A 15426-nucleotide genomic window follows, 5' to 3' on the forward strand; every position below is an offset into this window, starting at 1 on the left:
AGGCTCTCCGTGGTGTAATGTTTTGCCCATAGTAGGTGCTTTGAAAAAAAATTTAATGGATTGGAGAGATATGTATGTCACCAGCTGAAGTATGTAGTAAATGGCATATTGCTGACCCTCAAATCCCCTGGGAGATGACCCTGAACTGGTAAAACCCTGCACACTTACACAGGAGCTGGGGGCTGATGGAGTCGGGGCTGACTGGTTCCATCAGCAATTTTCTTCCGCCTTTCACGTACATGCTTACAGCACTGTTATTAGTTGTAAATGCATATGCCTCAGTCAACTAGAAACTCCATTCAGAGCATGGTGCATGACTTATTTCCAAACTGCCTAGAGCTACGCTTTGTACATTGGACGGATGTCCTGTAAACAAAGTATGGGGACATGTGCAGAAGATTGAACCTGAGAAGAGGCCAGGAGCTCAGACTGTTGAGTTGACAAGCGAATTTGTTCTGCAGTTTGGATAAAGGCCGGGTCAGCCCCGGGTTTAAATCCTTGTTCCTTCTCTTTACTAACAGCATCCCTCTGAGATTTTCCTTATCAGTAGAACCGGATGATGACCATCACTTAACACGATGGTAGCAAAGAGGGGAAAAAGTACGAAATGTGTAACAGGGGAACAGTGCCTGCGCGCGGGAAACGCCAACGTTAATTCCCCTCCCAAAAGGGCAACAAGGAAATTGTCCAATTCTCAGAAAGCCACCCGGGGTAATCTCAGCCCCGGTTGGCCCGAGGGGCTCCGTCACTCAAATCATTCCGTCCCTCAGCGGGGCAGCGCCTGCCAGAAAACAGGGGCCAGTCACTGACGCCTGGCCGAGTCGCCGCCGCCCGCCTCGGATCTGGCTGCAGGCACCCGGCGCGGAAGGTCGGCTTCCTGCCCTTAAGCTTCCGTTGGCTTCGTTCAAACAGGCCGCTTTCGCCAGCAGCCAATCAGAACGCCTGATCTTCGGTCGCCGCCCAATGAGCGCATGGAATGGGGGAAAAAAGGGCGTGAAGCCCAATCGCAGCGCCATCACACTTGAGGGCAAAGAGGTTAGGAAGCCGGCATGGCGCTCGGGTCAATAAAATCGATAGCTGGAAGCCGCCTGTGTTCCAGGCTAAGGCGGTGCGGTAGCAGCGCCGCCATCTTCCCCGAAGGCATCTTCCGGTGCCTTTCCCCCAAGTTCGGGCAGGAGTTGCCTGAATAACAGCAAAAGGTTTCCGTTAGCCCCACAGGGCGGCCGATTCCGGTTCCCTCAGGGCCTCCCCAGGCACGCTCAGCTCCGGTGCGGCGGGGGCTCCCAAATCCCGGGGTCCGCCAGGGGCCCGGGCCGGGGAAGGCCGTGGCGCCGGCTTCTGGGGTCCAATGGCGCCACCTTCGGCTCCGCTCTCCGCGAGGGGACCAGGAGAGCCCGTTCCCGGCCGGAGAAGGGGAAGGAGGCCGAGGGCGGTGAAGTTTGCGGACGTGGCCGTGTACTTCTCCCCGGAGGAGTGGGGCTGTCTGCGGCCCGCGCAGAGGGCCCTGTACCGGGACGTGATGCGGGAGACCTACGGCCACCTGGGCGCGCTTGGTGAGGCCCGGCCCAGTTCGCTTCCGCGGGGTCCGAAGGGATGGAGGAGCTTAGGTCGGGCGGTGGGGGAAGGCGGTGGGGGGCGGGGGGGGGGGAAGCGGGGGCCGACGGCAGGGCGTTCAGCGTGTCCAGGGGTCTGGCCCGTGACCAGGTTGTGTCAGGGGAGGAGGAGCGGGGCTTGGCAGGAGATGACACCGGTAGATCTTTACCCAGCCTTATCTAGGAGCTGAAGTGTCTGACTGGTTCTCCTTCCCCAGGGTGCTCAGGTCCCAAACCAGCCCTCATCTCCTGGTTGGAACGAAATACCGATGATTGGGAACCCGCTGCCTTGGATCCGCAGGAGTGCCCAAGGGGGTTAACAGTCCAAAGAAGTGAGTGAAAAATGCCCGTGCAGGGCCTGCAGCCTCTAAACTCTGTCTAGAATGTTAGTGGCCAGGGGTACCCATGCTCTAATGCTTTATTTACCGATTGTTTTCACAGCTTCAGGGTATTGTCTCTCTGATGGTGTTTGGTGGGTCCCACCATAGGGTGATTTACATGTCAGTTTGCAAACTAAGGGTCTGCAGTTCTCTGTTGCCTGAATGAATCCGTTAGCTTTTTCAAAGGAGCTACCCTCTGGCCTCCTTCTCAGGATCCCTGAACCCAGTCTGCTCTGTACTGTGCTCTGAGACGCAAGATACCCCCCTAAGTTTCTGGATTTGGGTTGAAGGGATCTCATGGGGAACAGGGGCCTGGGGGTGCAGAGTCCTCTTTTCTGCCGTTTTGGTGGGGTGACTCCTAATCAGTGCAGGAATCTACGCTCTCCTGGGGATCAAGCAAGGCTCTCCTTAATGCCAGTCAGGGAGAAGGGCCCCGGATCCACCCGTGGGGCTGGATGTAAGCATCTGGACTGAGGTTTCTGTGCTAGATTCTCTGAGACCGGGGCTCTCTTTCCAAGATAATTCCTTACTAAGTGATACTTCCTTACTAAAATGATACTTCCTTACTAAAAACCTTTCCGTTTTTCCACGGTAGGTTGTCAAATGGCTGTCAGTTATCTCTGAGTCACTTGGGGAACTCGATAAAAAAAAAAAAAAAAAAGATTCCTAGGGGCGCCTGGGTGGCTCAGTCGGTTAAGCATGGGCCTTTGGCTCAGGTCATGGTCCTGGAGTCCTGGGATCGAGCCCCACATCAGGGTTTCTGTTCGGTGGGAGCCTGCTTCTCCCTCTCCCTTTGCCTACAGCTCCCTCTGCTTGTGCACTCTCTCTGTCAAATAAATGAATAAAATCTTTAAAAAAAAAAAAAAATAGAGATTCCCAGACTCAGAACTATTGATTTACTCCGATAGATGTCTAGGACTTTGTATTTCTCTTTCAACAGCCCCAGCAGATTGGCATGCATGTTTAAGTTTGAGAACCATTGGATAAAATAGAGTTCACGGTCCTGAATGGCAGTGGTTCTGAGGATGTAGTTCTCAGACCAGCCGCAGCATCACCCGGAAAAGAATGAAATACAAATTCTTGGGCCCCATCCCAGACCTGCTGAACCCAAAATTGCTTCAATGAGCCATCCAAATGATTCTCTGATCACCATAACATTTGAGAACCACTGGCTTAGAGAGCCTTATGACCTAGTCCCTGCCAGCCCGTACCTCATGTTCCCACTTCCTGCCTTATACTTACCGCTTCAAAAACTTAATTTCTCAAGCCTGCAGAACCTGCAAGAAACACTTCCCGACTTCTCCAGATGGAGCTGGGGACTCCTGGAATGTCCTCCCCGTTTCTATAGTGGTTGTGTCACAGCGGGATGTCTGTGGCATTAACACTCCCTGAAGACAGGTTGAATGTCTTCGCCTTCTAACCTATAACACTGCCATAGGCAAGGGCAGGGGCCCCGTATTTGTTAAATTAATGTCTCCCTGTGTGTCCGTAGAAACCAGAACCAGAAAGAAGAATGGAGAGAAGGAAGTGTTCCCACCTAAGGAGGCCCCCCGAAAGGGCAAGCGAGGCCGGCGGCCCAGCAAACCCCGACTAATCCCCAGGCAGACCTCTGGGGGCCCCATCTGCCCGGACTGTGGTTGCACCTTCCCTGACCGGCTGGCCCTGGAGAGCCACAAGTGTGCCCAGAATCTGAAAAAGCCTTACCCTTGCCCGGACTGCGGGCGCCGCTTCTCCTACCCCTCCCTGCTGGTCAGTCACCGGCGGGCACACTCTGGTGAGTGTCCCTATGTTTGTGACCAGTGTGGCAAGCGCTTCTCCCAGCGCAAGAACCTCTCGCAGCACCAGGTCATCCACACGGGCGAGAAGCCCTACCACTGCCCTGACTGCGGCCGCTGCTTCCGGAGGAGCCGGTCCCTGGCCAATCACCGGACCACGCATACCGGCGAGAAACCCCACCAGTGCCCCAGCTGCGGCCGGCGCTTTGCCTACCCCTCCCTGCTCGCCATCCACCAGCGCACGCACACGGGCGAGAAGCCCTACACCTGCCTGGAATGCAGCCGCCGCTTCCGACAGCGCACCGCGCTCGTCATCCACCAGCGCATCCACACGGGCGAGAAGCCCTACCCGTGCCCAGACTGCGAGCGCCGCTTCTCCTCGTCCTCCCGCCTGGTCAGCCACCGGCGGGTGCACTCCGGCGAGCGCCCCTACGCCTGCGAGCACTGCGAGGCCCGCTTCTCCCAGCGCAGCACGCTGCTCCAGCACCAGCTCTTGCACACGGGGGAGAAGCCCTACCCCTGCCCGGACTGCGGCCGCGCCTTCCGGCGGAGCGGCTCCCTGGCCATCCACCGCAGCACGCACACCGAGGAGAAGCTGCACGCCTGCGAGGACTGCGGCCGCCGCTTCGCCTACCCCTCACTCCTGGCCAGCCACCGGCGCGTGCACTCCGGCGAGCGGCCGTACGCGTGCGACCTGTGCTCCAAGCGCTTCGCCCAGTGGAGCCACCTGGCACAGCACCAGCTCCTGCACACGGGGGAGAAGCCCTTCCCCTGCCTGGAGTGTGGCCGTTGCTTCCGTCAGAGGTGGTCTCTGGCCGTCCACAAGTGTAGCCCCAGAGCCCCGAACTGCGGCCCCAGAGCTGCCGGGGGGGCCGCCCAGAAGGGCAGTGCCCTTTAGTACAGGAAGGACGGCAGCTTTTCATTTCATTTCATGGAGGGGCCCAGGGAAGGGAAGGTGACGCCCCGGGTCATACAAGGCAGAGGCAGAAGGAACACCCAAGTCTCCTGCTATGGCGACCTGAACTTGAGTCTTTCTCACACTGGCTGCCTTACCAGATGTGTCTAGAACAGTCCCGTTAGGAGAGGTGACATCACGTGGTTGTTTTCCAGGCTACCCTATCCCAAAAGAATTTCTGTGTGTGGATATCGGAGCTAAAAGTTCTCCCATCCATTTTAGGGGCTGTTTGCTTTTCTAGTTAGTGCATACAGATGGTGGGGGCCAGTATCTTGCCCTCCTTTGCCCCTTCCTCCATACCAGGTTTAAACAAACCTGGTTTAGCCCCCTTTCTTCAACACTCCTGCCAAGTGGTTTTTTTTTTTTTTTTTAACCCTTTGCTTTAAAACCTCCCTTGACAGGGAGCTCACTACCTCACAAGGCAGGTCATTTCGTTGTGGGATAGCTCTGATCTTTAGAAGGCGGCTAAGTACCACCTTCTCCTTCCCTAGAAGCCTAACCCAGAGTATGTAATACTTCATCTTCATGACAGCATTTCAGATAACTTAACCACAACTGCTTTGCCCACGTTTTCAGGTTAAACAGCATGATTTGGTCAATTGTTCCTTAAAGACAGGGTTTTAGTTCTCACACGTGATCTCACTCCAAACAGGTGTTGGTTTTTCAGTGTCCCTTTTAAAGGGTCATCCAAAAATAAGCCAGCACCACAGTGTACAGTGCACACCTCCTTGTCTCTACTTCTTTGAACAGCTCTAGATTGCACTGAATTTGGGGGTGGTGACATTGGAGCAGGGCTTCATTGGTTTACGGAGACGTAAATACCTAAGCTTTTTTTTTTTTTTTAACCACATACTGTGAAGCTAAGTCTTCTGCCCCCTGTGTTTGGAAAATTGATTCAAGTTGGGTCTGGGACATAGACAAAGTGAGTTTTGGGAGAAGACTGATTTTAAGGAGAAGCAGGGGAGCTACAGTCTAGCAGCAAGAGGTAAAACTGGGACCAGCTTGCACTTCAGGGGATTTGGATTAGTTTCAGGCAGCCAGTGGCTAGAAAATCCTTGAGAACTGGGTCTCACTCCTCCCTGACTCTCAACCGAATAAGGAGACATCAGCACAGAACCTTCCGTGAGTCCTCAGTCAACATTTTTCATAAAGTGAGGTGAGGCCATTCAAGGAGGGCAGAAAGCCAAGTACTTGAATACAGGCAGGAGGAGTCTACAGCCATCAGGTTGTGTTTATGCCTGCCTTCCTCATAGAAGCTCCTCAAAGCAGCGGCAGCAACATGTCTTAATCTTTGATATGCCTCCCTGGCACCTGCCCCTGAGTAGATGCTCAATAAAGCTTTACTGCATTAAATGAACAAGGCCTGCTACTTTGCCTTGGGTAGCTGCACCAAATTGGAATTCCCAAACATGACTTCTCTCCTATTCAACAGCTGGAGTGAGTCATGTTCCTACCCCTGTTGCTTGTTCCTTCAGCTCTCCTAATCTCAGCCCTAAAGTGGGAGAGCAGCCGGGGCGGGGGGACGCAGTATGTGTAATTACCTCTGTTCTGGTATTTAGCAAGATGCATTGTAACTATTTGTCTGTTTCTCCTTGGATGAATGGATGAGCTGCCCCAAGACAGGGGTCATACCAGATTGGGTCTCATTAAAATGTCGATAAATGATGTTCCTTGTGGAATCCCTGTTTATAAACTGTAAGTCTGGGTCCTTGACTGGGTAAAAATTTTTACTCAACGGAGACCTGCCCTGTTCTAACAGAGAGCTATTCGAATGTGTGCTTAGCTCTGTATTAGAGGTGGCTGTTCTACTCTTAATCACCAGGCTGACCCAACCCTGCCTAGGAATTTTGTAACTTTTCTCTGGGCCTGGACTGTAAGTCATAAGGCTTGGAAGGCCAAGTTCCAGGGTGTATGCGGTCAGTGGAAGGCCAGGATGACTGACAATTGCCTAGGTTCCCTAAGGCACTTCAGTCCCAGCGTCCATTCCTGACCAGCTGTGATCCTGGCCCTGTTTTCAGTGGGAGACCCCAGTATCCTTCTAATTCATTCCCCTTCTGTTTCAGGTAGTTTGAGTTTCTGTTACTTGCAACCCAAAGAATGAACTAATCCACCCTCCCAATATTGATTTATCACCCATGAGCTGCAAAGAGGGGAAAATTGCAGGCGACCTACAGGGGCCAGCACACCTTTCCTGATCTCCAACCTCAGTGAGCCTCCAGTATGACTTAAGTCTTCCCTACATCCTTAACCAGTGAATACCTTCTCTTTCACTAAAAACCCCAAGGTTTCAGATAGGAGCTCTTAACATTGCATTCCCCACTTTGACCAGTATTTTTTCTTAGGCGCGATGGTCACCAACACAGCTGTGCTCATGATTTCCCCTACTGCCCTCTCAGGGACTTTGCTACATCTGTTATTCTTCCTCTCCTCTTAGTTTTATGGTTTCAGAGCCCCTCTCTTTTCTGGAACACACACATGCCAGTCTAAAATCTGTCTTTGAGATTTTATTCTTTTAAAGATTTTATTTATTTGACAGAGAGAGAGGTCACAAGTAGACAGAGAGACAGGCAGAGAGAGAGAGGGAAGCAGGCTCCCCGCTGAGCAGAGCCTGATGTGGGGCTCGATCCCAGGACCCTGAGATCATGACCAGAGCCGAAGGGAGAGGCTTGACCCTCTGAGCCACCCAGGCGCTCCTAAGATTTTATTTTTAAGCAATGCCTACACCCCACATGGGGCTCAAACTCACAGCCCCAACATCAAGAATCACATTGTCTATCAACTGAGGCCGCCAGGCAACCCTCAGCTAAATTTCTTGAAACAGTAGCCTGCATTCACTGTGTTCCTTGGCCTACCGCAACAGTGTTATAGCCACCGTGTTGAGCATTTGCCATGGGCCAGGTACTGTGTAAAGCACTGTACATACCTTCCCATGTAATGTGGATGAGAACCACACAAAGTAGTTGTCACGAGATGTGCTTCCGTGTGTGTCTCGCACTGCCCCACACTTGCTGTGTAGGCCAAAAATGCAAGGCCTTGCCTTCAACAAATGGTTAGATGAGTGGATTCCAGACCTAGAGGCTCCCGAATGAGGAAAAGTTGAGTCCCTTGTTGAAGGACTATGTTATATTGGTGAAGACATGCTGTATACGTTCCTTCGAGCCTTTTCCAAATGCACCTGCAGCCATTTCCCAGGGTGGCAGGGCACAGGAAAAGGGGAAGTAACTAGAGTTTTCAGGGCTTACTGGATGTTGGATCTAGACACATCCTAATTCTCGGAGATCCAAAACATCACTGTAGTTCACGAGGCACTGGACTCATGAAGATCAGGCGTGTGCAGAAAAGGACAATGCCCAGGCTGCTCAAACCCTGCACATTCCAAAGAAAGCTCATCTTCAGGACTAGCACCTGACTCCTTCCTGGGAGGTAAATTCTGAGCCCTTGTACTATTTTGCCTGATGAGGGTGTTCCTGTACGCTGGAGGCCTCGAGTCATGCGGTACCAGTCTGACCAGATGAGTTTATCCCAGCAGTGTGGTTTATGATGAATGCCTGTCTTTGCTCTGGGAGACGGAGTCTGAGCAGCTGAGGTCAGTCACGTGAGTCTCCATGTCTGTGTAACTAACTCCCCAATAAAAACCCTAGACACCAAGGCCTGAGTGAGTTTCTCTGCTTGGCAACAGTTCACACATATTGTCACAAGTCATTGTTGGGAGAATAAAGGGCAACTCCATGGGACAAGGACACCTGCAAGTTTGTAAGTTCGTGTCTGGTTTCTCCTAGACTTTGCCCCATGCACCTTTATCCTTTGCTAATTTTAATCTGTATCCTTTTCCTTTAGTAAGCTATAACCTAGAGTTTGGGGTGGGGTGGGGGAGACAAGGCCTTGACTACTCGTTTACTCTTCCCCCAGCCATTTCTTTGGGTTGTGTTTGCATTAAGCAACCGTGAGGGAGAAGGAGTGTCTCTATGTGGGACAAAGAGCAGCTTGCTTACTACTTACCATAAAGCACCAGGTTCCCCAAGTTCATTGTTCCTCCTCCACAGTGCCATTCGCTGTTGCCCCGCATGCTGCCTGTGGGGCTTAGGAGGCAAAAGAGCCGATACATACAAGATGCTCAGTTGGCTTGTGCCATGAATAAGGCCTTTTGTCCATAACATTGGCATCTCTTGTCTTCTGCCAGCATCCATGAAACAATAGGTAACCTTAAATTGCACACCTGACAGTAGGTATTATTTCCCTTTAATAGAGGAGGGAACTGAGGCTCACTGGTAATATTAAATAACTTGTCCAGGATCACGTATCTGGTAAACCTAAGAGCCAGGATTCCAAGCCAGGTCTGCCTCCAGAGCTGGCTGCTATATGAGGTACTACTCCACCGAAACTGTCCTTGAAGACACCTCAGGACTTAGTTAGCAAATCAATAATTTAATTTTTATCTTATTTATCTTAGTTTTCCTACTGAAGCGCTCTCATAACTTGGCTTTCATGCCCCATTTTCTTCTAGTGTTCCTGGTGCCGTTTGTGGTTCCTTCTAGTGTGTACACATAGATATTCCTTCTCAGCATTTCTTGGGAAATGTATACATTTTCCCAAGTTCCGAGAGCAACTGGTCAAGAAGCCAGGAAAATGCAAAAAAAAAAAAAAAAAAAAAAAGAAAAAGTATCATGATTGTCCTGCGACTTAAAGCTTAACAGCAAACACAGAGAAGGGGTGCCTGGGTGGCTCAGTCAGTTAAGCATTTGCCTTCAGCTCAGGTCATGGTCCCAGGGTCATGGGATTGAGGCCTGCATCTGGCTCGTTTCTTGGAGGGGAGCCTGCTTCTCCCGCTCCCTCTCTCACTGTCAAATAAATAAATAAAATCTTTTAAAAAAATAGAGAGGTTACTGGTTTCGGGTCATCAAAAGCAAGACCAGGAAACACTCCTACAGAGTTGAAAGTGAAAGGCAACATACCTGTGAAAGGGACAGGATCACCCAGAATAAAAGATGTCACCACAGAATCGGGTCATCTTGCCTGTAGCTGTGGCCATGTGGCAAGTCTGCGTTCCTGGGCCTGCCTGCTGCTAACCAGGAAACAGTCTTACAAATAAAATATTCCATTCACAGGCTACTTTGTACAAATCTCCTACAAATGGTGTTCAAGAAGTAAATTTTGGAGGTAAAAAAAGTTGATCTCTTACATTGCTGTGGCAGTTCCAAAACTGTGGGTTTTTTTGTGGTAAAATATAAAATTTACTGTGCAGTTCAGTGGCATTAAGTACATTCACAATGTTGTACAACCGTCACTATATCCAGAACTTTTTCATCAATTTCAATAGTTATTACCAAATTGCTTTCCAAGGAGGTGGCATGAATTTACACTCCCATCAGCAGCATGTGTGACTGCCTCCAACTCCTGAAACACAGCATATCGTTCATCCCTTCATTCAACAAGTATCTTGGGCAAAGGCCACAGGCCATGTGATGTTCTAGGAGATGGAAATGCAACAGTGGACAATATAGTCTTTGCCCTCATGGAGATTCCAAGCTAAAGAAAAAGATAAACCATTATCAGGAAGTGCTCAGTGCAGGATGAGGGGATGAGTGACGAGGGGGACTATTTTGGGACAGCAGTGTCAGCAAACGTTTCCCCCTGCCCACCCTCTTCAGCAAACCTTCCCCCCTCCCATCAGTAAACTTTTCAATCCTTGCTCATCTGAAAGCTGAAAATACCATCATGCAATTCTATGTTGCATTTCCCTGTTACAAGTGATTATATTTTCAAATGCTTTAAGACATTGGATTTTCTTTTACGTGAATCGCCATTTATATTGTTTACCTATATTTCTGTTGTTAGCCTTTGGCTTCTGCATTTGTAGTTCTTTAATAAGAAATGAGTTCTTTGGAATACAATTTGCAAATATTTTTCTCAATTTGTCATTGTATATTGACTTAATGATTTTTGGCTACGTACTCTTTCTTTATGCAGGTTTTCACCCCCTTGTTCTTTGAAAGTTATTCTTTTGGAAGTTACTCATAAATTTTCAACACATATTTAAGTCCAACATTTCTCATTATCTGTATGCCTCTTTTTATTTAATTTTTAGTATTTTTCTAGCAAAATGCCACAATTTTCATTATTCAGTGTCACATGTTGTGCTTTGACTCCTATCATTTCCTACAAGTTCATCCGGAAAGTGTGGCCATTTGGTGGGGGGACTGCACAAAATATGGAACACTTCACGAATTTGCAGGTCATCCGTGAGCAGCGGCCATGCTAATCTTCTCTGTTTCATTCTGATTTTAGTATATGTGCTGCCGAAGCAAGCTCTGTAATATGCCTATTTTTAATTTTGTTTTTTATTTTTTCTAGAGAGAGTGAGTTGTGGGCGAGGGGCAGAGGGAGAGAGAGAGAAAATCCCAAGCAGGCTCCACACCTTTCGTGAGCCCCATGCAGGACTTGATCTCACCATCCCAAGATCCCAAGATCCCGACTTGAGCAAAAATGAAAAGTGGGTCACTTAACTGATTGAGCCACCAGGGTGCCCCTATTTTTAATCTAAAATGAAAAATACTGGGGCACCTGGGTGGCTCAGTCAGTTAAGCATCGGATACTAGGTACTCAACTTTCACTTTTATTGTACACAGTATAGTATTTTCACAGGGACTTGCTAAAGGATTTAAAAGGTTTTAGCTTTTGAAGGAAAAAAATCTAATGAACAAAATCTCCAAACTATAAGCAAAACATAAGGACCTTACAACATTTTCACTTAAGCCATTATACTCCCACTTAGGTCGCAGCGGACACTCCTGTGCAACTGAAGGATGGAAGGGTTACATGACAGGAATTCATTAAATGAGAGAAAATGTCCTTCCAGAAATAAACCCTTGTATTTATGATCAAGTGATTTTCTTTTCTTTTCTTTTTCTTTTAAGATTTTATTTGAGACAGAGAGCATGAATAGGGGGAGGAGCACAAGGAGAGTGAGAGGCAGATTTCTCACTGAACAGGAAACTGGATGTGGGGCTGCTCCCAGGATCCTGGGATCATGACCTCAGCGGAAGGCAGACACTTGAGTGACTGAGCCACCCAGGCCCCCGCTTCTTTCTTTTCCAGTAGGCTCCATGCCCAACGTGAGGCTTGAACTCATGACCCTCAGATCAAGAGTCCCATGCTCTACCAACTGAGCCAGCCAAGCACCCCTGTGATCAACTGATTTTCAACAAAATTGCCAAGACAATTCGAAAAGTGAAACAGTCTTTTCAACAAATGGTGTGGGGACTAGATATACACATACAAAAGAAGGAAGCTGGATCCCTACCTTCAACCATATATAAAAATTAATTTGGGGCACCTGGCTGGGTCTGTTGGTTAAGTGTCTGCCTTTGGCTCAGGTCATGATCTCAGGGTCCTGGGATCAAGCCCCACATCAGGCTCTCCACTCAGCAAGGAGTCTGCTTGTCCCTCTGCCCCTCCACCCATTTGTGCTCTCTCTCTCAAATAAATAAGTAAAATATTTTAAAAAAATTAATTCAAGGGGGCGCCTGGGTGGCTCAGTGGGTTAAGCTGCTGCCTTCGACTCAGGTCATGATCTCAGGGTCCTGGGATCAAGTCCCACATCGGACTCTCTGCTCAGCAGGGAGCCTGCTTCCCCCTCCTCTCTGCCTGCCTCTCTGCCTACTTGTGATCTCTCTCTCTGTCAAAAAATAAATAAAATCTTTAAAAAAAAAAGGAAAAAAAATTAATTCAAGGGGCACCTGGGTGGATCAGTGGGTTAAAGCCTCTGCCTTCGGCTCAGGTCATGATCCCAGGGTCCTGGGATCGAGCCCCACATCGGGCTCTCTGCTCCGCGGGGAGCCTGCTTCCTCCTCTCTCTCTCTTTGCCTGCCTCTCTGCCTAGTTGTGATTTCTCTCTGTCAAATAAATAAAAAATTTAAAAAAAATTAATTCAGTGTGGACAAACCATAGACCTAAATGTAAGAGCTAAACTATAAAACTCTTAACAGTAAAGGCAGATGTCAGTCTTTGTGACTTCGATCAGATAATGGTTTCTCAGCTCTGACACAAAAAGCACAAATGATGAAAGATAAAAATAGATCCACTGATTTGATCAAAATTAAAACTTGTGCTTCAAAAGATATCTTGAAGAGAATTAAAAGACAGTCTACTGAATGGGAGAAAGTTCTTTCCAACAGATATATCTGAAAAGGGGTTTGAGTCTTGAATATATTTTAAAAACTCCTACACTGATACCAGAGCTAGACAAAAACATTATAAGAAAATTATAGACTACTATCCCATACAAAAATTGATAGAAAAATCCTCAAAAAATACTAGCAAACCAAAGCAGCATATTAGAAGGGTTATACACTATGACCAAGTGGGATATATTCCTGGAATACAAGAAGACTTCAACAGATGAAAGTCAGTCAATGTACTATGCCACAATAATAGGACAGGAAAAAAAATGATCATCTCAGCGCAGAAAAAGAATTTGACAAAACTAAACATGACAAAAACATGAAAAAAAAAAACCTCTTGATACATTCGATATAGAAGAAAACTTCCTCAACATGATAAAAGCCATAGATGAACAACCCACACCTAACATCACACTCAATGGAGAAAGATGGAAAAGTTTCCCCTAGAATCAGGAACAAGACAAAGATGCCCAGGTTTTTGTTCTTGTTTTCTTAATATTTTACTTATTTTTTTAAAATCTTTTTTTTTAAGATTTTATTTATTTGTCAGAGAGAGAGAGAGGAGCGAGAGTGAGCACAAGCAGACAGAGTGGCAGGCAGAGGCAGAGGGAGAAGCAGGCTCCCCGCCAAGCAAGAAGCCCAATGTGGGACTCGATCCCAGGACGCTGGGATCATGACCTGAGCTGAAGGCAGCTGCTCAACCAACTGAGCCACCCAGGCGTCCCTACTTATTTTTTTAAAGTCAGCTCCTCACCCAAAGTGGGGCTCAAGCCCATGACCCCAAGATCAAGAGTCGTATACTCTCTATCGACTGAGCCAGCCAGGAGCCCCAAAGATGTCAACTTTTGCCACCTCTTTTCAATACTGTATCGTAAGTTCTAGCTAGAGCAACGAGGCAATATAAAGAAACAGAAGGTATCCAAAGTGGAAAGGGAGAAGTAAAATGATCTCTATTCACAGATGACAGGATCTTATATCTAAAAACCCTAGAGAGTCCACACACACGAACTGTTGGAGCTAAGAAATAAATTTAGCAAAGTGGCAGGATGCAAAACCAACACACAAAAATCAATTGCATTGTTCAGCAATGAACAATCCAGAAGAGTAATTAGGAAAGTAATTCCATTTACAGTAGCATTAAACAGAATAAAATACTTAGGAATGACTTTTACTAAGGAGGCAAAAGACTTGTACACTGGAAACTACAACATACTGCTGAAAGAAATTAAAGACTTACATACATAGAAAGACACCTTGTGTTCATGGATTGGAAGGCTATTGTTAAGATGGCCACAATACCGAAAAAAATCTACAGATTCAATGTAACCAAATCAAAATCACAAAGGTGACAAAGTTTTGAAAGACAGGTGGAAGTTGCCAAATATTGTGAACACACGAAATGCTACTTTAATAACCATTTTAAAAAATGGTTATTCATGCCTTTTCTGGACAATATCCAGCTTGCTTCTCTTTTCTTTTTCCCCATTTTATTTTGAAAGCTTTCAAATGTAAAGCTGAAGGAATTTCACGGTGACTACCCCCATATGCACCACCTCATTCTAGCATTAACATTTTATTGTACTTACTTCATTGCATTAACTATCCACCTCTCTTCCAGTCCACTTTATTTTTTGGATGCCATTCAAAGAAACTGTCAACATCAGTACACATTACCCTGAACATTTCAGCATGCACATCATTAACTAGAGCTCCATATCTGCTTTATATATATATATTTTTTTTTAGTTAAACTGACATAGAGGAGCACTGGGTGCCTCAGTTGGTTAAGCGACTGCCTTTGGCTCAGGTCATGATCCCAGGGGTCCTGGAATCAAGTTCTGGTTCAGGCTCTGTGCTTAGCAGTGAGTCTGCTTCTCCCTCTGCCTCTGAGTCCTCTCGTGCTCTTTCTTTCAAGTAAATAAATAAAATCTTTAAAAAAGAATAAACTGCCATAGAATAAAATGCAAACAAATTTCAAGTGTGTATCTGCGGAGTATTGACAATGCTTACACCCAGAACCTTGATCAAGATATAGAACATTACCATCATCCTACAAAGTTCCCTTTCTGATTAAACCCATCCACATCCCGCCAGAATAGTCCTACAGTGTGTATTCTCCTGTCCACGGCTCCTTTCATTCAGCATAATCTCTTTGAGTAATGCTTCTTGCAGATCTTCAGTTCTTGAATTCAGAGCTGGGAGAAAGCTCCCACACCCAATACAGTGCTTGACAAAGCTCAGAAACAGCTTCTCAGTAATGTTACCTGGATTAGTTTCCAATTGCTACTATAAGAAATTACCAAACGTGCTTTAAAATAACACAAACTTACTATCTTACAATTCTGTAGGTCAAAAGTTTGAAAATAGGTCTTACAGGATGAAAATCAAGGTATTAGCAAGGTTGCATTTGGCCATCTCTAGAGGAGAATCCTTTCCTTGTCTTTTCCAGTCTCTAGAGGCTGCCCAAAGCCCTTGGTTTGTGTCCTCTTTCCAGGAATCCATCACTCCCACCTGTTTTGTTGTCACGTCTTCTTCGGCTTTGAT

The 15426-nt window shown here is 47.4% G+C and overlaps 1 protein-coding gene and 1 non-coding gene across 2 annotated transcripts; one reads left to right on the forward strand and one right to left on the reverse strand.

Annotated features, from left to right (window-relative positions):
- The first annotated feature begins 1047 nt into the window (after positions 1–1047).
- LOC123933482 (zinc finger protein 689) lies at positions 1048–7290 on the forward strand. The gene is made up of 3 exons (XM_045992704.1): positions 1048–1553; positions 1811–1924; positions 3465–7290. Exons 1-3 carry the CDS (start codon positions 1349–1351, stop codon positions 4643–4645), a joined length of 1500 nt encoding a protein of 499 aa, XP_045848660.1. The 5' UTR covers positions 1048–1348; the 3' UTR covers positions 4646–7290.
- Positions 7291–10904: 3614 nt separating this feature from the next.
- Positions 10905–11011, reverse strand: LOC123934306. The gene has a single exon (XR_006816774.1). It is a non-coding gene; the product is annotated as a U6 spliceosomal RNA (small nuclear RNA).
- Positions 11012–15426: the final 4415 nt, after the last annotated feature.

This window comes from Meles meles, chromosome 21 (assembly GCF_922984935.1).
Source record: "Meles meles chromosome 21, mMelMel3.1 paternal haplotype, whole genome shotgun sequence".
Lineage (NCBI taxonomy): Eukaryota > Metazoa > Chordata > Mammalia > Carnivora > Mustelidae > Meles > Meles meles.

What these genes read in the sequence shown, in the direction of transcription:
- LOC123933482 (XM_045992704.1), top strand. Translation starts at nt 1,349, where the DNA reads ATGGCGCCACCTTCGGCTCCGCTCTCCGCGAGGGGACCAGGAGAGCCC. An exon ending in CGGCCACCTGGGCGCGCTTG is followed by an intron (nt 1,554 to 1,810) that starts GTGAGGCCCGGC and finishes CTCCTTCCCCAG; the next exon opens with GGTGCTCAGGTCCCAAACCA. An exon ending in GGGGTTAACAGTCCAAAGAA is followed by an intron (nt 1,925 to 3,464) that starts GTGAGTGAAAAA and finishes GTGTGTCCGTAG; the next exon opens with AAACCAGAACCAGAAAGAAG.